The 21,276-nt window shown below is 45.2% G+C and overlaps 1 protein-coding gene across 2 annotated transcripts in view; it reads right to left on the minus strand.

Moving 5' to 3' along the window:
* RASGEF1C (RasGEF domain family member 1C) overlaps positions 1–20,054 on the minus strand; it is a 75,756-nt gene extending 55,702 nt beyond the window's left edge. The window contains exon 1 of one of the 2 annotated variants that reach the window (XM_069868931.1): positions 19,956–20,054. Coding sequence is in view for 1 of the 2 variants with exons in the window: in XM_069868930.1 (XP_069725031.1) it covers positions 3,310–3,315 (6 nt within the window). In the remaining variant the exon portion in view is untranslated. Of the gene's footprint in view, positions 1–3,309; positions 3,325–19,955 lie in introns of those variants that run through there. The other variant, XM_069868930.1, reaches the window with a different exon arrangement.
* Between the last annotated feature and the right edge of the window lie 1,222 nt (positions 20,055–21,276).

Below are 21,276 nucleotides of genomic sequence, written 5' to 3' on the forward strand. Positions count from 1 at the left end.
GCAGGTACCAGCCTCAACATCTCACTGCTGGGACAATCGCACAAGTTTCCACCACCTTCCTTGGGTGGCTGGCAGTCCAAGCTGTGCCCACACCATCCTAGAGAGACACTCAGCTAAACCTAACTGAAACAACCTTGAATTCATTGTACTGGTACTGCCAGCAGGGAGAAAGCAAGCTGCAGTATCTTCTGCAGCCCTTTATTCTACAATTCTATGATTTATATTCTGTTCTGGTAAGGTTATTAACCTGGCTTTTCTGCAGGCAAAGAACTTTGGGACCAACATCTTCCCCAATATACAGGCCCCTAATCCTACATTTTGGCAAGGACTTAAGGAACAGGTAATTGGAGTCACAGCATACTCTGCATAAAAATATGAGGTTTCCTTGAATTAGTTTGTGTGAATGACAACACTGTTTTCAGAAAAAAGAAGCTCATTTTGATCCTTCTGAGTAATTTCACTGATTGGAGCCACCAGTAGATTGCTCTGCGGCTCACTGATTACACTCAATGTGAATAATTACTTTACTAAAATAGGCTGGCTTGGGCATCACTGAAGACAAGTCAGAGCACCTAGAGATGGCAGAAGTGGTGCACCCACCTGTACAAGGGCCACCCAAGCACCCCGACTCCAGGGGAGGAGGAGGAGATGCTTGTGTGGCTGTAGACATCTGACCTCCAGAAAGTCTGTAGCTCAACCATTTTTCCCTATGGCTGTATCTTGCCCCCGAGTGGATGGGCCACTTGGTGCCGTGGTCCCAGACGTACATTTAGTATGCATGACGGTGCTCCCGAGGGCAGCGCCTACACGAAGCAATGCTAAACATGCTGACAAAGGCAAGGGAAGTGACCTGGAAATGACAAAGTGAAGTGAAGCAAGGAGCAGAGATGAAGCGGCCAAGGAGAAATGTTTGCATGGTTATATCGATAAAGCCCACCAAGGAAAGGCGATGAGTTTTGTCTGATACAGTTGGTGCAGTGCAGACACTGCTAGGTGCCTCTGGTTTGGGCGAAAGCTCTGTAGATTGGCAGCCAGAAGATTAATCTTGCGCCGCCCAGAAGAGGTGGGGGCTACACGCGGCAGAAAAAAAGCTACTTTAGTTTTTTATCACGTAGAATATTACATCAACCGGCGGAGACACACTGTCCTGAGCACAGTAACAGCTTCCTGGCAGCAAGTACAGAGCTGACACACAATTCTGAGCAGCTTTATCTGTAATTCCCAAAGCTGAGGTCCTATTTCCATAACAAGAAGTAGCGTAAAAAATTATTTTTAATATGCAGAAAGAATCACTTGTAAAATCAAAGATCAATTCTAAAAAACTATAGAGCTCCATTTCATGACAGGTGATATTTTAAACACTGCAAGAGAGAAGAAACTTCCCTTAAATAGGTGCCAGTTAATTAATGAGATTTGGTAAATGAGTGCATTTCCCGTGCAACAAACTACAGACTTCCAAAGTACATTATGTTAAATTGGATAAAGGCCCGTTATGCTGAAATAAAAGACTGCCCACTGGAAGGTTCACACTAAAGTATTCCAAGAATATCTTCATCCAGCAACACAAGCAGTGTATGTGCTAACTGAGACCAAGCAACCCTTAAATATACTAATATCTCCTATCAGTACAGTCACAGATTTAGCACTTAGTAGCCAAAGAAAACACAGTAGCTGGGCCTATTGGTTTATACAAAAGGCTCAGGAGACAGAGGGATGAGCTGCCTCTTGTGAATACAAGACCCCTGGGGCACATGTACGCTCTGTAGTATAAAGTCATGAACTGGCTCTGTACCCTACACTATATCACAAAGACATTATGTCTCTGCTGTCTCAGTACCCTGGGACCACAGTGTACTTTCATTTAATCAGTGAATTGTAGCGTGAGCTGGTTTGTCTGGAGTTAGCTTAAGCATTCGGGCACCACACCACGTTGTAGGGCATGGACAGGACGAGCATCCTTAGCAAAATGTGCAAGTCCATGGTGGAATTGGGCATTATCATCAAGTGGGTGAGTGCAACGCTTGAGTGCAAGATAGTGGTGGAGACCACAAATGGGATACATGCTTCCACTTCACACTGGAGGACACAGACATGACAGCTTTCCATCACAGACCCCTCCATGCCCAACATCCTAAACATGCTGAGAGATGGCAGAGGCGTCACTAAAAGTCAACAGAAGAGAGACCAGTCACAAGACCAGTGTGGTTTATAAGAACTCTCCCAAGCTCAACCTGTAACACTGACAAAGCTACCTCCTCCAGATTCCTCCCCAAACCTTGCCTACATAAAGCTTTGTGCCAGCAGGGCGCATTCCAAGTGTCCGTTCCCTAGCCGAGTGGATAATAATCCTTAGCAGACTATGTACTACTGACACAGAAAGACTATTCAAGTTATTCTCTGGAATAATAACAATCAACCTTACCTCCTCAGGAACATCTCTGAGCTATTTCACTGCAAACAGCCAAAGTCAACTCACCAGGACGCCAAACTCTTGACCTTCCATTATGGTAAATTATTCACAGCAGAATTGTCACTTTAGCAGTGTAAAATTACTTGCCATTATAAATATTTTCAAATCATGACTTTCCTTCTCTTATACATGTGGAGTCTTAGACCACACTGGTTTCTTCACCTTTGGACTATGCGTAGCTGTTCCCACACAGAGGACAGTTCCCAGCTTACTGGAACAGAGAGTAAAACTCACAAGCACCCTCTCTAGAACTTCAGAAAGAAGAATTAATATAAATTTCTTACAGCCCTTTCAGTGATATTTTTTTTCCATTCCCTCAAATAAATTTCCCTTTCCTACTAGAAGGCCCAACTACGCATACCCCCCCTTCAGAATAATCAATACATTGATACTGAAGTGAATGTCTCGCAGTGCCTCTTTCTACTGCCTCAATACCCTATTCCCTACAGATGTTCAAACCAAATCCATTGTAAACCTCAACTGTATTTCTGTACCAATGATTTCCTATTCAAAGGCTTTGCATTGCCAAATATACACATGAACGCACGTATCTGCATGTGTAGCTTCTATTAATACTTTAAGTGATACTTGAATCCTTCAGGATTCTCTCCAAGGCCTTTTACTATTTTCCCGCAATGCTATTTAGGCTACCAATTACTCCATTTAAGCATTACTGTTGCCCAATACTCTTCCAACAACGGTCAGAGACAGGACCACGTCACAGAATACGGCATTCATCTTCTTATATGAGGATATAAAGTTCTGGCTTGCCTATAACAACATTTTTGCTAACCTATCTATAGACGAAAACAGTATCAGTTAGTCACAACTCCACTTACCCACATCTGCTTTGGTAGTTCAGAGCAGGATTGATGAGCCATGCTATGAGAATCATCACTACTTCTTCTGTGACCTGTTTGGCATGACCAGCATTCTCAGCTAACCCAGATTTTGCACACAAATGGAATGACTAGGACTGTACAGCAGCACAACAGCACACAGGTATCCTACAGCAGCTGGGACACATCTCATTTCTGCTCTCCTATAACATCCCATCTCTGAAATGGTAGCAGGCAGAAGCACTGCTTCCCATTTCCAGGCCTGGTTTCATGCTGTCAGACACCTCGAGGTGTGGACGTGGGCAGCAGATTAACCTATCACAGACAGGATATGGCTGAATAGTCTACATAGAGCTTATCCTCCCCATGGCTTGTGCCAAAATAGCTGGGGAAACAAGTGGAGACTCAAGCACCTGGGGATGTTCCCCAGAACCTCTATTTACAGTCAGCCTTCCAAGCAGCGACTTATGCATCTATGAAATCTTCAGGACTGCATTGCTCCTCACTCATAGGTGGGCAAAAGGGGAAAGAAAAGAGAGTAGAAAGGGTTCCTTCCCCATGCCCTGGCTGCCTGTATATTCTGGCTGATAGCAAATCTTTAATTTCTCAGTCTTGGTAGTTTTTAAATTAAAATCACCTGCAGCATGCTGTTTGGGAAAGCATTTCCTAATGCGCTTTTGTCCACTGGCATAAATGCACATTTCTGTGCTCTGGTTAAAAGCTGAGACTTTTTCCTGATCAAAGACCTGGAACTCCTGTGCTGCATTAAATAGTACAGAAATTAAAATACACTTTTCCTATTATTAGCATGAGAAAAAGAGAAAGATAAACCTTCCTCCATAAACATGGTAGAACAGGCACTCAAGTCGCATACTAAGCATTTTACAGTGGTTTGGAAAGAATAGAAATACAAAATTTGAAGTTAATATTCCTCACAGAATGAGATTAGAGAGACTTATTTTACACCCTACTTGAACCATCATAGTAATTTTCATCTGCACTAATAAAAATAAATCAGAGCTGATCTTCCATGCATTAAAATTACCATTTCGTGCAACAGTCACAATATTTCTGAGACATATGTGCCCTTTGGAACTCCTGCCACAAATAGAGCTGAATTTAGGGACCGCTGCGTGCACAGATTTATTACATCAATTCTCTCCAAAGGAGGATATTGCCATGCACAAAATGCAAAGTGGTTAGCTAGACAAAAGCATACAGCACCAAGTAAAGACTCTTAGCTTTCAAGAGGAAAATAATTAGAACCAAACAACTAAAAGAAAGAATGGCATGGCACCAAGTGTTGGGTGACCAGCAGAGCCCTGCTTGGAGCACACTTGTCACCCAGACATGAATTAATGAGTTCACAATCAACCCCACTGCCTGCAGCTCAGCCTCTCACCAAGATGCTCATTTGCAGAGCAGGATACAACTTGCTGTTAGACAGGAGAAGTTCAATATTCATTAAGCAAAAGAGCCCCCCACTTTGTGCTGCTGCCTGAAGTACAAATCATCTGCCCATGGGTTTTGTCAATCCCATCACCGGCTGTACCTGGAGATACTGCGTAATGCATCAACACTCCCAGCCCTCAGCCAAGGAGCTTCCATAGCCAGAGTCCAAAGCCGGGAAACCACAACCACTTTTTGAGCAATGCAAATAGAAAATGTTGGAAAGACAAAAGGTTTCATCTCAGATTTGCATACTGCCACTTGTCCTTTCAATAGGTCATTCTTTGAGAAAAGGGAGAACTGAAACTGGTAGTTGCACGTTGGGACATTTATTCCAAATCCTCCTAGGGAGCCTGTGTCAGGCTTGCAAGCTTTTCTTTTGCAACCAGGACAGTAATACATTCAACTGTGCTAAAGCAAAATTGTCAGGCACGGAGATTTAAGGAGATAATACAGTGAAGGCTCAGGGACTAGATATAATCATAAAAAGATGCAGGCAGAAGCTGCCTCTTCCTTGGTCTTTACTATTGTATTGTACGGGGAAGGCATGGCACAACTGCTTCAGAGGAAAGGACAGCTGGAATAACCTTCACCTCAGCTGCTGATTGCATGCTTTCATGATTCAAATACAAACCCAGCTTGCCCCATTCACCCTCGCTCTTCTGGCTCAGAAATACCCAGCTCCGGTCACCAACGCAAACGGCTCCATTCAGATTTGCAAGGCACCAGGTGTACAAGGGCCCGCTCTGCTGCGGTCACCACTGTCAGGTGAATGCCTAGTTGCTTATGAGGTCAAAGATGATCTTTCTTAGATTCTTGTGTGTCCACGTTTCCACCCCTGACCTCCACAGTAAGTCTTGGCCACGTGCAGGTAATCCAAGAAGCTCAATAAAACCATGGATAGGAAATACCCGGGCACGGGAGAAACCCGATACTACAAGCTGTCATAAAACCTGCTTTCCAATCTCTGGAAGCCATGCAGGAAAGATCTTCACAGTCATGTGCTTGCTCCCTTTAAGTACCCAGGGCCAGCAGAGGCTCAGGTCATGGTGAAAAATAAATCCAGCAACTGGAAAGCCCCAGAGCCGTCCTCCTTGTAGCATATGGGCTGAAGTCTGCTACACCGGCACTCAAGATGCTTGGACACGCATGCTTTTTTCGCTCCTCTCTGCGCTTGAAAATGCTCTGTTTAGGACACAGCTATGTCAAATAGTCTTGTCACCAACTTCCAAATAACTCACAGGAATGTTTCGCATTTTTCAAGTGGTGTCATAAAACATGGGGCTGCACACGCCACAAACACTGACATATTTCACTAATACAACCCAGTAGCAGCATATGGAGAATATTTACACAGCTCTATTATTTTTTATGAAAGGTAAACGACCCTTCTGGTGAAACAGTGACTTCTGCTGACAGCATCTTTGCTTTTATGAAAAAAATACCAGTGGCGGGAGGGTCAGAGTATTCACAAGCCTAACTCATGGGTACTAATTCCTCTGATCCTGTTGTAGGAAAAAAAACCTTTTTTCTTCCCAAGATTTTATTGTCATTTGGTTTTTTAGCTGGTCTTGCCAAACTAGTTACTTGACACAGAAATTAACAGAAATAAGATACATATAAATAAAATCCAGATATCGACTGTAAGTCCTGAAACACAAGTTTCCATGATTTAAAAGTCACTTTGATATGCTTTCATATCTTAAGGTCAAATACTTCTAAATGAGCAAAGGAGTAATTCTGCTCGTTAGTGCAGGTCTAGCACTTAGCAAAGCTTGCTGCATGCACTGGTCTGCTACATTGTTCCCAGACCCAGGAAGCAGTAAGATTTCAGTCAGAGTCTAATTAAGTCTTCCTAATTGTTGCTTTACTAATTAGGGTGGAGCAGTTTTGTCACGATTTTAGCTGTTGACAAACAATTAAGTAGAATGCAGCATTAATTCCTTCTTAAACTACCGAGGAAAGCCAACACACGTTCAAACTCAAGTGAGAGAAACCATAACTAATCAGAGCAATGTGATATTGCACATGTTGTCTCCGCAGGTGGAAAGCCAAGAAACCAGCACTGGCTCCCCATGGTGTCAATAGCGGGGATCACTTCAGTGTTCCCAGCCCAAGCTGGTAAAGTACCAAAACCTCAAGTTTTCGCATTTGTGCTTTGCTCTCTGACAGCAATAACGCAGTTTGAAGGCCATGCCAAGGTGGCTCTTCGCCAAATTACTTTTTTTTTTTTTTGTTCTTTTCTCATGTTTTCTGGTATTTTGCCTTTACTTAATAATATTCCAGACTACAGACTGTTTGCATTTCTACTGTTATCTCTTATTAGCTCAAATCTCTGCAAAACAAGCTCTTCTACTGCTAGAAATGAGCCCAGCTGTCTTCTACTCTACTAGGAACGTACTTTGCAATATTTTAAGCACTAACAGAATGCAGAAGGACCTATACACAGTGTCTGGTGAATCAAACAGTGCTTGCTCACAGCAGGGAGACTGGCCAAGATAAAAGCTGATGGGGTTTGGGTTTTTTAAAGCTGGCCTATTGATAAGGGACTTCAGCCTCATTCCCTGCTGTCACAAACCAATATTGGGAACCATAGCCTGAGCTGTGCCTTGCACCCGAAGTATTCAATTTGCAGGTGCAGAAAGGGAAGAGGCCGTCTATGGCTTCATCATGTGCAGGACAACTGCTCCAGTCCATCCCAGCACAGCTCTGCTGACCAGGACTCTGGCCTCGAGCTCACACACGGCACGTTTTCCCATTGAATTGGCCAGACAGGTGCAGCACCTGCATTCACGGCTTTGGCACTGCAGGAACCAGGATCTACCTGCAGTAATAGAGAAAGAAATCAGGCAAACTCATTTCCCTTCTCAGCTCTGCGGAGACTTCAACCAAACCTATGTGAAAGACCAAGTGATCTCCCAAACACCTTTCCCCTGGGAGGCACTTTAAGATCCTTAACCTGCTAGTTTTTAACAGTCAGTTTTCATTGCTTTCGCTACAATTTTTGGTTTGGCTCCCCTCTCCATCCCTCTGGAACCCCCCTCACTGGCTCCTGCCTTCATTCCAGATGCACTTTTCATAATGACATCAGTGCAAGCTCCCTGAATCTTGAGGCAACACATAATCCCCACCTCAACAGGAACGAAGATTTCCTTACTGTTCTTTTTATTCAGATGCTGTAAAATCATTTGTACAGTCAAGCCCATTGCATTTTCCAGGCCTTTGCAGAGGACTAAGATTTGCCTTCAGTCTCCAGAGGAAGGTCTGTACTGAGGGAGAGTTTCTGCAGTCACCATGATGAAAAATTGAGAGCAGATCTCTTTTTCCCTTTGCAGCTGGATGGCATTTGCTCCTCAGGTCACAAAGCACTCCAGAGCACTGATGGGACAGTTCCACACCCCCCCTTCCCTGCCTGCTTGTGGAAGCCTGGTACAGGTAATAGTGTCAGATCTCTGCTGTATTTATTTAATCTCTTGAGGAAGGGCAAAGGCACGATACAACCCAAAGGAAGAGCAATGCAAGACCTTGGGGACCAGTCTCCCTTTTAGGGTGCCAGCACTTCACTCCTGTGCTCTGCTACATCACATAGTGGCCTCTAGCCAAGTCCCACAATCTCACTGTCCCTCTGTTTCCGTCTATCAGAAATGGATAACGGCCTGTCTCTAACATAAAGAAACACCTTGATAAATGCACTAATTATCACCAGACACCCCACACAAGAAAATAGAGGCCATTTATTTGCCTAAAAATCTTCTAGCTATGAACCCCCCACCAGAAAACACTGCGAATCAAGACCCTGGAAACTGATTTAATTAAATCCATGGGAATAATATCATTAATTTATAGGAAAGCATAAACTCAACAGGAAATTGTTTATATTGACCAGCATACAAAATCCTTTCATCTGCTGAGAGCAAATGCATTTTTATTATTCTTAGCAGTGCAGAAGACTCATCGAGCCGCTCAGCGGTACCTCCGCTATCAAACAGTCCATACAGCCCAGCTGCACCTCTGCTGCTCCATTTGTCATCTCAACGCACCATTTGTTCCTCAGAACACAGATCATCTTACACAAAGCAGTTGGCATGTGTCTTCCCAGTCCTTACCATCTCAAGCGCTTTACACATTCCTCTCCACATGTGCTCATAAAAATCACTTGCCGTAAGAGTTTTTAAATGGGGCTTGTCAAAACATCAAGATAGAAGGTGCGTGCAACAGAACGTCAGATTTCTTGTGCTGCTTGCTAAAACACTCATACAACACTTACACAACAGTCTCTTCTTTACACAACATTCCATAGAGGCATTTGGATGTGGCTTCTAAAGGAGAAGAATCCTGTCATGATGGGAGGAGAGAGAAGCACAACAGTCTTAAAAGGAAACCTCATGCATGTAAAAGCCTATAAAAAGTAAAACCTGGCTATCCATAACAGAAACAATTAGGAAGTGATTTAAAGGAGCTTGGAAATACCATTTCAGCGGTTGGTTGAACACCTTTAACATACAAACACTCGGCAGGCTATTTATAGCCCATGTGGAAACTCAGGCCACAGTCTCTTCTCAGTGATGAACACAAATTCTTAGGACTTCAAATGGACATGAACTACTCACTGGTTTTATCTCAATTTAACTGATTTCAGAAAACTTAAAGAAGCAATACTCACGAAAAGCACTCTCAATCTCAACACAGCCAAACCCCTACTAGACCTGCTATTGTGTAGACAGCAATTTCTGATTTACTGACTGTAAAATGCTGTGGATCAAACCTTAGTATTTGCCGATATCTCTGCTGAAAGTGGCCTTTAATGGTTCAGTCCAGCTCCCATTAATGAGAAAGGAATGACATCCATTTTCTTTAGTGGAGTTGAATGAAGTCGTAGGAGTTAGAAGACGATCAGGAAAAAGAAAACATTTGGACCAACCAGCCTTATTAGTTTTATTTTACCTGACGCAGAATCTCCAAACTTAGGGTTAGAACAGAAAATTTCAATTATACTCCTGTTTCCAAATTAAAAAAAAAAAAAGAAATAAGAGTGTTGAGAAGTAGAAATCCACCTCACATTCACTTGTGTGTGATTCAGAAATAAACCTGGCAAAGCCAGGGTAGCTCCAGGAACATAAATACAAAGTGACAGGGAAATCCAGCCTCCTATTCACATCAAATTCTTCTATTTCACAGTAATACACCAAGTTAGGCTGCTTATTAGCTGGGCACATCCTCCTAACTACAGCCAGCCTTGTATTCTATGATGGGTTCACCAACAGTTCTGACCACCCTTTAATCATAATTCTGCTGTCATTTGTGGTTCCACTTCGGAAGAAGCTTGCTTTAATACACAAAGTCAATAGCTGTTAGCACTGCTATTCCCCAGAAGAGAGGCATATGAGTAATGTCAAGACAGACTCAAACATAACCACCTCTATTTACACAAACCTCTTGCACATTTTCCTAACAATCCACGAGGTCTGACAAAAAAATGAGATTGTGCCTGCAACTTTTTATTTAACGAATTAAGAAAATCAGCTAGGATCACCATCAAAATAATTCCCTTTTGAGCTGACACATGGCTGCGTACGGTGCTGCCAGCGCTCAAAGCAATTCTGCAGATCATCTTCTGACAGGCTGTCGAGGATCTCTGTTTGGCTTTCACATCTTCTACTGAAAAAAAATGGGTTCCTTTGAGCACTTACTGGATCTGTGGGAAGAGGAAGGCAGGTCTGGTGGGCAGGGTGGGTGCTCAAGCAGCGTTATTGTTACTAGCTAAAAACTGCTTTGCAGACAAAGCGTTCTGGGCTGGTGTGGTGTCTGGATGTGAACTTGCTGATCACTCTCACACACCAACATTCTCCAACCAAGGGTGAGAAAACATCTCTATTTGAACACGTGTCCACTCATACTCAGTGAAGCAATCAAGTTTAGCCCTCTCTCACTGTGACAGGCTAGAACATGTTCTATAACTGACTCTTTGTGTCTCCTCTACTTTTGGTTCTCAATCTACTGGGTTAGTCTCAGGTTTTTTGTGTCAGAGCTTGTACACTCTCAAATATTTCTGCTGGCCTACAAGACGCTGTAGCACATGCATCCAAGCTTCACAGCACACCAATTTGCAAATAATGACCTTCCTGAAATGATCTAATAACGGCTAATAACTGTACTGTAAAGAACAAAATGTTGTTGCAGAGAAGGTCTTTCATGGAACGAAAAAAAGACCAAGACTTTATTAGTAGAATCACTAATGGATACACTGTTCTCATACGGTCTATTTATTTTTAAGAAATGCCTAGGATCAGTTAATGAAGTTGTCCTAGAAAACAAAAGCAACCCCCAAAACAGCAATTTCAAAACACACGCTACGGTCTGGCAGCTTATGAATGAAATGCTCCGTAGGTGTTTGTGTACATTTATAATTTACTACACCACATTAAGAAATAAGACAACTGCAAATGACAAGCCAATGCTCTCCCAGCTGTGTACACTATGCAATGCTATTTTCTGCCAGGGCTTAGCCAGCCTCCTGACCAACTTTGCATTTGGGAGACAGACAGAAGAATCCAGTAACTGAGTAACACATGGTAGCAACTTTGCCTTTATGAAGTTTGTATAGAAGATGTTTTAAAGCAACACATACTGAACATCTGAAATGCTGTATACGACATGTACATGCCAGGAACAAAAGCACAAATCCTGTCCTTGATGCAGAGAATCAACATACAAGGTCTGCACTGGCAGCCTCCAGAGAGCCTGGGAGGATCAGAAATCTCTCCTCCAGGTCTTGGCACAGTAGCAACCACATGGGAGGCTGCTAACCTTGTCCTCCAGCAGTGCTTGGAGGTGGAGAGCACTAATTGCATGCCTCTTCTCCTTGGAGCAGGACAGAAAGAGGCTAGGGGAACACCATGTCTTAGTGGGAACAAATACCATGGACTATTGCCTCGTTCTCACCTCTTGCATGTTGTGTGCACGAGGAGATCAGCTACACCTAAGTTCTCCCCCATGTCCAGAAAGAGAAGGGTCCTAACTCACCTTGCTCTGCTTCAGACCTTGCTTTCAACCTGGATCGCAAACTTGTATAAAGTCACTGCTAATCTCACACAGAGGCAAACATCCATATCTCACATCAGACCAAAGAGCCAAGTACTCAACACAGCAGCGAAAAAAGGTCTCTTCTAAACAGCTATCAGCCCATGGCCTTTGACTGCAAATGTCAAGGCTCAGATACCATCCCTACTGACTTCTGAAGAACTGCTCAGATGTCCGAAATTATTTAACTTCTTAAAATATCTGCAAGATTACAGGTTTAGTATACATGTGAGTTTGACATGACAATGTATTCTGAAGAGAGCAAAGTAAAGAACATTCAAGCCTTGACCTTCCAAATCTTGCTTCCTTCTTAACTTGGCTGTGTAGGATGCGATTGACACAGTGACCATTATTAAAATGAAAAAATGATTTAAAAAAACAAGACAACAACCGAAACAACTTCAGCACAAAACTACTTGCTTTTGTCAGATCAGGCTTTTGATCCCCTGCTGTGACCCAAAAGAGTAAGTCAATAAGCCAAATTAACTCCTTCACCTGTCTTTCACTTTGCTTCCTTTTTCTGCCAATAAAGATTGTACCTTACTGGGACCTCTGAGAAAAAGGCAGAAGATCCCACTATGTCAGCACCTGGATGACCATGGGAGTTGTGTTAGAGACCCCCAAACACCTACAGCTATTGGAAGTGCTGGACTTGCAGCAGCTCCAGCTGTCCAACAGCAGCAAGGGAAACTGGAGTAAGCCACTATTCAAGTCAAAAGCACAACCAGCCTCTAAGCAGACAATAAGCACAAAGATTTTAAAGCTCCATACTCCAAACCCAAGGTATGCTGCTTAGCATGCTCCCATCTAAGGAAGAAGTCTCTAGATCCAGTTTGAAGCACGTATCTAATCCTATGAAACTTGGCAAGTACTTCACATCCTCACCTGGAGCAGACTCCATTTAAGCGTGCACAGAAGCGCCTTGCAGCTGCAGGCTTCACACAGTGACTGAATGACAGGATAATTTATACAACACTTTCACAAGCCCTTGATCTTTCATGCTGAATTTCTCTGTTGGACCCACCGTTTGCAGTTGCACCCGTAACCTCACTGAATTATTTCATACTGTATAGTCCCAATGGCCAAATCATTAGTGACCCATGTCATTGTAATCCCAAATTCCTTTCTGTGCACACAGATAAAGCAGCTCGGCAGAGTTTCATTTCCATGAACAAGATGACTGATTTTAATGAAGCGAGAGGAAAAAGTCAGAAGATCTCAAGAGCCCTCTCTGTTCTCCCCTGCGTACATACAGCATCTTGTCTGTGTTCCTGATTCAACACAGCAAAACCCTCTGGTGACAACCCAGGGATGGCCACTGAGGGTGGTCCCAGAGGGCACCTTCTCCAGTCCACAAGGCAGAGAAAGAGGCTGCGCAAAGATCTGCCTGAGGTCTGCTCTCTTGCCCAGCTTCTCTACCCCTGCACAATTCTCATTCCTCAACACTCTCCTGAGCTCTAGCCTCACAGAAAGCATCAGACCTTTTGCCAGCACCCACGTGGAATGTTGCAGCTTCTCACACTTGTGGCCTTCTCTTCCATCTGCTTTGATTTGTGGAAGATTAAGTCTCTGGAACGTGAGCCCTGAGCCTGGGTGAGCAGGACATACGTGGTATATGATGTTTATACACACGCATTGCAACAGACTGTGTACACGTTCAAAATTGCTGTAATCAGGAAATGAACCATGAAATGTGTAAGCGTCGGCACGTTAATAATCAGTTTTATAGCTTAAATTAGAATCTTTGGAATTTCACAGCCAGAGACTTTTAAATAGGTCAAAAATGTGGTAATCACACTTAATGATCACACTGCGAGATGCGCTGCACCAGAGCTCAGAGTGAGGAAACCTGAGCAGAATGGATATGAACTACTGGCACATTGAAAATCAGCATCTAACAAATCTCAAGTAATTTTTATACCAAGATTAAAAAACACAGGCCAGAAGGTTTTTTGCTTTTGGTCCTGCTCTTCAGAAACAAGCTGCAAGATTTCATACAATGGGAAATACACACTGTGCTCCTCTGTCTTCCTTTTAGTTGTCATTGCAGGTTAGCAAAGGCTCCAGATTTGAGCATTTACAAGTAGTGAGCATTTAGTGGTAAAAACAACGCCTTCCCCAAGTGAGGAACACACTTTTTTTATTGTACTCTCCCATACACACTTCACCCCAGGTAGGCAAAGTTAAAACACATTCCTGGGCAGCAGCTTTTTGATTTCTTTTCAAGAAAACAGTAAGAATCCACAGACCAATCACAATAATCTTCTAGGCTCCAAACCAAGGAAAGTCTTCACAGTTTTTCTAAGTTTAGACATATGCTTACATTCTCTTTACATCAACTTGACTTTAGGTATAATAAACCTGATGGGAAAATTGTGGAAAGAATGAGAATTTCAGCAAAATAGACAGTAGCTGCTAATTAATCCTGTCAAGCTGCTGAGGCACAACCAAAAACATAAACCAAGAAAAAAGTAAACCAGCTATATTCTGTGGAAGCAAAGTCAATGTTTGTCTACTATGAAAGTACAAAGTCAGCAGGGGAGAATGCTTGGAAGCTTATAAGAAAGCAGGAGAGAAATGTTTTTTTGGTTTCTTTTTTCCTCCAGTCAAACTTGGCTTCTTCTAAAAAACAAAGCAAGGCAAAAGATGAAAGGCCTTCTTTTCTGAAGCCAAAGATGAAGAATACAAAGAATATTAATGACTAACAGGTCTGTCTGTAAATGCCATGAGCTTAGCTGTAGTAGGGACAAAAGGAAGAGCAGCATTGCTATTAACTAATGAAGTTTCTGATCTAACGAGCAGTGATGAAGGCTGATTGGGTCACTTATGGAAGGGAGCGTTAGTTCAGAAGAACACAGGTTCCCTAAGGAGGATAAAAGGAAAGAGAGCCATTATATACACGTGAAAGCTCAGGACGGCTCTGGTTCATTCACAAAGCACGTAAAGGTAGTAAATTCCCAATTAGGGCTTGTCCGTCCCTCACGCATGTTTGTACATGCACATACACCCAACAACTATCCTGTGGAAAACTCAGCATTTGTTGCAAATTTGTCACTTGCCTTAGATCGCAAAACATTGGATTTTGATGAATCGCATTTCCCTAAGGAAAAACTTCAAAACACATGGAATCTCACCTTTGTCATGGTTATTGGATCTGGCACGAGCCTGCCTGTCCACCACAGCTTCCCAGGGCTCCAGCATCCCACAGCAGGCTGGGAGGGTCGTATTAACAAAGAGCAAAGCAGCGAGAGCAGCAGGCACCAGCCTCTCACTGCCACGCTGCCCTGGGACAAGTGCCGCTGTACAAGATCACAGCAAAGCACGTTCCTCCACATCTGGGGCTTGCCCATTCTCTTTTGAGAAATTCTTTGTAATTAAGGAAGTTAAGCACGATAAAACCAGGAAGAACAAAAAAAACCAAAACAAAACAAAAAAACCCACAACTTGGAGCCAGAAGTGACACGAGACAATCTTCAGATTTGGAAAATGATTCATTTGCCAGCTCATAGGCATACACACCTAGCGTGTCTATATTTATACACATGGACTCAGGCTTTCTGCTGTGTAGAGGCATTCTGAGTATTTTTAAATAAGTGAGAAAACAAGAACCAGTGCACTTACAGGAGAGAAGATGGAAAAATTCCCCTTTCTCTATGCTGCGATTATTCAGATTACAGGATTCTTGACACAGCACCTCTCCTTGCAATTTCCAGCAAAACTGAGAGCCAGGATGGATTCAAAATTTTCTGACACACTTTCCCTTAACAGGTCGCTACCCCTTGTATTTTGGATTGGAGTTTGATCCAGTCAATGATATGAGAAGCCTTCATGTTGAGATGGAAATCTGGGAAGCGTTCTGATCATAAGAAAGATGGCAATGTTTAACCAAGCACTGCCAGAGAGCTGTGCTGCTGCCCCTGCCTTCCAGGGCTGGGAATTAAAGGCTGCCAAGTTCAACACCCAGCTTTGCCCATAACCCACAGTGGTCTCAGCAGATCACCAAACTCTCTCAGCACCTCCTTTGGGAAAATGGGGATAACAATGTGTCTCAGCTGCATCGTGAAGTTTTTTTTAATGCTTGTAAGCACTCTGTAGGTAAGAAACATCAAGACAGCAGTTAGCAGAAGGATTTGGGGCACAGACAGATACAAATCCAAAGTACTCATATCATATACTCTTTCTAGACAAGCACAGCAGCAGATCATCTCCCTGCATTTAGTGGTTGTTGGCTTCATCTTCCCAACATACTGAGCACTCTGCCTTTGATCCAAAAAAAAAATGAGTCCAAGGAGAATATTCACATGTTTAATGTTAATCATATGCTTAAATCCTCTGAACGTATAAAGAAGGTAAAAGAGAAAAGTGTTCCCCAGCTTCAAAACAAACACCAATTCCCAGAAGTTATATTTGGGACATGACCAAAGCCTTTGCCACACACCTGCTAAGCTTCTGCATCCTTGAAGAAACCTGCAGATGGGAAAAGCGTCCGGAGTAAGTTTGCTTAGACAAAATATTTCTAACAAAACCAAGGCAGTGTTACTAGAAAGAAGCACCCCAGAGTATTTGAACTACTACTGTTCCACGGGCAGCCCAGACCCTGAGCAAGGAAATGAGAAAAAAAAGTAAATGACGTTTACTAAGGAACTCATCACACAAATTTAAACTTACGATCATTAATTCATTTTCTACTATTAATTCCTTCATTTAACTGTCTGTGAGAGGAAAGGTTGTCTTCAGCAGACAGGCACTGCCAGTCAGATCTCACAAACACCACGTGCCTTGGAGCAGCCATCAGCAGCACCTAGAAAGCATCGCCTCCTAACTCTTGCATCAGAGAGCAACTTAAACACAAAGCAAAAGGCTTCAGACAACCCCTACTGCTCTGCCTTAAAGCCTTGTTCATTTTAAGCACACACTTCTCTCTTTCATTTCAGCTATCTGGAACATCTAACTTACTTTTACATCCTCCTAAACTCCTGGACTAGCTAATGGCTTGAGGCAACAAGCCTCCTGCACTTGCTCGCCCAGGTGTGCAGAAGTCTCTACTCTTGCATCAACCACATCTTGCCTCGTTTTCTGTAGGTGCATCAAGTCTGCGGAGTGTGGGAAGAACATTCCTCTTGTACAACTGAGCTCAGCACAACAAGAGCAGGTACGTACACTGAACTCCACACGGTCACAGACACACTCCTGCAAAGCGGAGAGTCCTTCAAGCTACATCCACGACTGCAGCGAGCACATATCCTGAACCAGATCAGCATCTACAGTGTAGCTGGCTTCCACAGATGATTTTCCAAACTTGGTTAAATAACGATGTATAGTGAGAAAAGCCTTGGGCGATTAAAAGACCACTATCCAGAGCTTGATTGCTTTAGCAGACCCGTAAACAATATCCAGCTTACTCACAGCAGCACACGCTTCACCAGCGATGTGAAAAGGACGAGTCACTCTCACCAGTGTAAACAACCCAAGATATTAAATAACATTGCTGTTTAATTCAAAAGATTTTAAAATAATCCTTTAAGATTATTGCCACCAAATTTGACTGAACAACACTTAGCATCCTTTCAGCTGAACATCACTAGGTGAAGTTGACTTGATGGCATAACACAAATGTTCTCTCCTGAACTACTGGCTTTTGGTGAAACACGCTGTATTTCAACAGTACACAGAGCTTTTAATAAGCTAGAGGGAGCTGTATCAGTCACATCTTACAAAGGGTTAACAGGGATAATTCTCTTCCTTGGTTGGCTGAATTAGAACTATACAAAACACCACACCTCAGAGGAGACCAAAGCGTATCCTACCTTCACCTGCCTTCTACCAAGAACCACAAAGGACGGCATTACATCGCTGGGTGAGGCTGTAAGGGAAGTTAACACAGCAGTAGAAATGCTGGTTTTCTTTCTCAGCTTCCTTTGCAAGACACTTCACTGTGCCAAGGTTTGCAGGTATTACAGAACAACACAAAGTTCACTGCTACTATAACTCATCAGCATGAGCCGGCAGACCCCACCACTAGGGAAACCCTCTGAAAAGGGCCGAGTGCCCCAGAAGACACCAACACGACTTTCTTTCTCATCATTTTCCTGGAGGAAGCAGCACTGTCTCTCATGATAGGGTAAACCACAAGACATAGGAGCCAAGCCTGTGCAGCCTCAAAGCATCTCTGACAACGAGCCAAGACTCTTGGACATTTCTGGTGCCTTTGCTTTGTCCTCCATCTCCACTGATATTACCCAGGAGGGCAGCTCTAATAGACCTTAATCCCTAGGCACTTTCCCCTGGCTAGAGCCTTGACTCTCCCTTCACTCTACCATTTCTTTGTTGTAATCTACGAAGAGCTGGAGGGTAACAGATGCATGCACATCCCATCCTCACCCCTTTACCCAGTCATCCTTCTCTGTCCTACACATGCAGTCCACCACTCCTCCCATCCCTAAAAAATATGTGAGATTTAGAGTCCTGAAAGCAGAGGACCAGCAAAGTCCATCTTTCAGCGCCAGGAAGAACAGGGACACCTCCAGGCAGGAGGCACCGCTGGAATGGCTGGACTCGACAGTCCAGTGGGTCCTTTCCAACCTAGTGATTCTATGATTCTACACCCAGAGCACGGGTACCCACAGAGGGAGCAGAACCTGGGCAAGGACTGCTGGAATACACTGTTTGTGCTAAATCGGCTTGGGAGCAACAGTTAAATTCCAGTCTAATTTCCTTTTGATCTACAGCTTTAAATCCAGAATTACTCCCATTAAGTCAATTACCAGTGTAGATCTGAAATCTCAAATCTCTGCATTTTAGCCTCAAATCTGGAGCCCGTAAAGCCACTAAGACAGCGACTGTCTTTAAATCCATGAAACACCTGCCCAGAAAATTTCTTCTGTGGAACATAAGTGTATTTTAGGCTTCAGTAACAACACAAGACGTGCCACCACCACACTGCTTGGAAAACACAGGGGCAAGGAGCTGTATTAAAGGACCATGAAGTCTCAGGGATACAATCCAGACAAATGGTTCCTTCTCTGCACTTCTCTTTCCCTCCTCATCTCCCAGCGTTTCATGCTGTGACAGAGCATCACTGAGGGACCAGCATGGGTCCTACCACATGCCACCAAAACACCCCAAGCTGCACAGTGTCACCTAGAACATCCTGAGCATTAAAGCCACCGCTGACGAGGTCTGTGCGGCTGCTCCCACATCCTGTTAACAAGGCACTACGGACACGCTCCTGCCGTCAGCGCATCTTTGACACGACGCAGCGTGACAATTTCTTTAGAGTCGTGGAAAGGCAGAGCGTACAAATAAACCTGAATACAAACAATGAGATGGTTTCAGCAAACATAAGCACACTGCACCTGTTACAGCCAAGGGCACTGCCTGCGGGTTATTTCAGCCTCTAACAAGCCTGTCTCGGAGGGCTGTTAAAGACCAGGAGGAAATAAAGCAGAAGCAAAATTATTTTAGAGCAGGAGTAAATAAAGCACAAGCAAAATTATTTCATAGAATGATAGAATCACCAGGTTGGAAGAGACCCACTGGATCATCGAGTCCAACCATTCCCATCAAACACTAAACCATGTCCAGGAGGAAATAAAGCACAAGCAAAATTACTTTGGACCAGGAGTACATAAAGCACAAGGAAAATTATTTCATAGAATCACCAGGTTGGAAGAGACCCACCGGATCATCGAGTCCAACCATTCCTATCAATCACTAAACCACGTCCACGAGTAAATAAAGCACAAGCGAAATCATTTTACGAGAAGAAATCATTACTGAATACACAGAGAGGTCCTTCAGAAAACAATCCTCTAACTGACATTTCCCCCCCGATCTCCTCGCAGCCGCTGAGTCAGTTTAAATGAGATTTAGCCGAAAGAAAATAACTCCCGAGATCGATATCGGTTAAATTCCTACCACGAAACAAACACTCGGGGGTCCGGCGGGCACCTCCCCAGCGCGGGGACCCCCAGAGCCAGGCCGGCAGCCCCGCTCCCCAAGAAAGCGGGGGCTCCCCGAGAAGCCGGGGGTCCCCGAAGCGCCTCCCGGCGGGGAGCAGGTGGCGGGGCCGCCCCCTGAGAGGGGAAGGAGGGGAGGGAGAAGGCGCGGGGACTCACCGAGCTACGCGCGGCGGCCGCCCCCGCTGGCGGCCATGGGGGCGCCGGGGCCAGCGGAGCCCGCGGCGGGCGAGAGGCGCCCCGCGACCCGCAGCATCTGCCCGCGCCGAGGAGGAGGAGGAGGAGGAGGAGAAGGAGGAGGAGATGGAGGAGGAGGAGGAAGAGACCGCGCCGCCCCGCAGCCCCAGCGCAGTCCGGCCGCAGAGCGCCGCCTGCCCGCCGCCACCGGGATGGGAGCGGGAGAGCCCCGGGGCGGGGGGGGGACACGACACAAGGGGATACCCCGGGGTGGGCTCATAGAATCACCAGGTTGGAAAAGACCCACCGGATCATCAAGTCCAACCACTCCCATCAATCACTAAACCACGTCCCCCAGCGCCTCGTCCACCCGTCCCTTAAACCCCTCCAGGGAAGGAGACTCGACCCCCCCCCCCCCCCGGGCGGCCTGTTCCAGTGCCCACTGAGGGCGGGAAGGGCCTGGCGGGGTCCGGCAGCCGCCCGCGAGGCTCCCAGGCCCGCGGCAGGTGCGGGAGCGGGGCTGGGGCGGGACCGGCTGCAGGAGCCCGTGCGGCCGCCCCGCCAGGGCTTGTAATGAACTACAGATGTTCCCTAATATAATTAGATCGTCCTCCGCGTGATAATTGGCTTTGGCAGCCGGTGCTGATGGAAATCCACCCCCCCACCGTGGAGCCCCAGGACCCCCAAGATCCCGCATCCCGCTCCTGTGAACCCCGCACACCCAGCATCCCGCCTGCACAACCAGCATCCTGCACACCCAGGGCTCTCACACACATGGGAACCAGCTCCTGTGAACCCCAGGCATCCAGGACCCCAGCAAACCCCACAAACCCAGGGGGCCTGTGCACCTGGGACCCTGCTTTTGCAAACCCTGGCCATCCAGGACCCCCGCAAACCCAACACCCCACTCCTGTGAAACCCCCCCCCCCGCAAGATCCTGCACGCCCAGGGCTCCCACACACATGGGAACCTGCTCTTGCAAACCCCAGGCAGCCAGGGCTCCTGCGCACCTGTGACCCCACTCGTGCTAACTCCAGACGTCCAGGACCCCTGCAAACCCAGCACCCCCCTCCTGTGAACCCCACACACCCAGGGCTCCCGCACACCTGGGACCCCGCTCTTGCAAGCTCCGGGCATCCAGGACCCCACAAACCCTGCACCCAGAGCCCCCATTCCCGTGAGCACAGACCTGTGATTGCGGTCCAAGCTTGTGGCTCCCAGAAAGCAAAAGTTAGAGTAGATGTTTATTTATTTATTTCTTAAAATGCCATGCCCTTAGAAAGCAAAATGACTGGGCTGCGTG

Source organism: Phaenicophaeus curvirostris, chromosome 15, assembly GCF_032191515.1.
Source record: "Phaenicophaeus curvirostris isolate KB17595 chromosome 15, BPBGC_Pcur_1.0, whole genome shotgun sequence".
Classification (NCBI taxonomy): domain Eukaryota; kingdom Metazoa; phylum Chordata; class Aves; order Cuculiformes; family Cuculidae; genus Phaenicophaeus; species Phaenicophaeus curvirostris.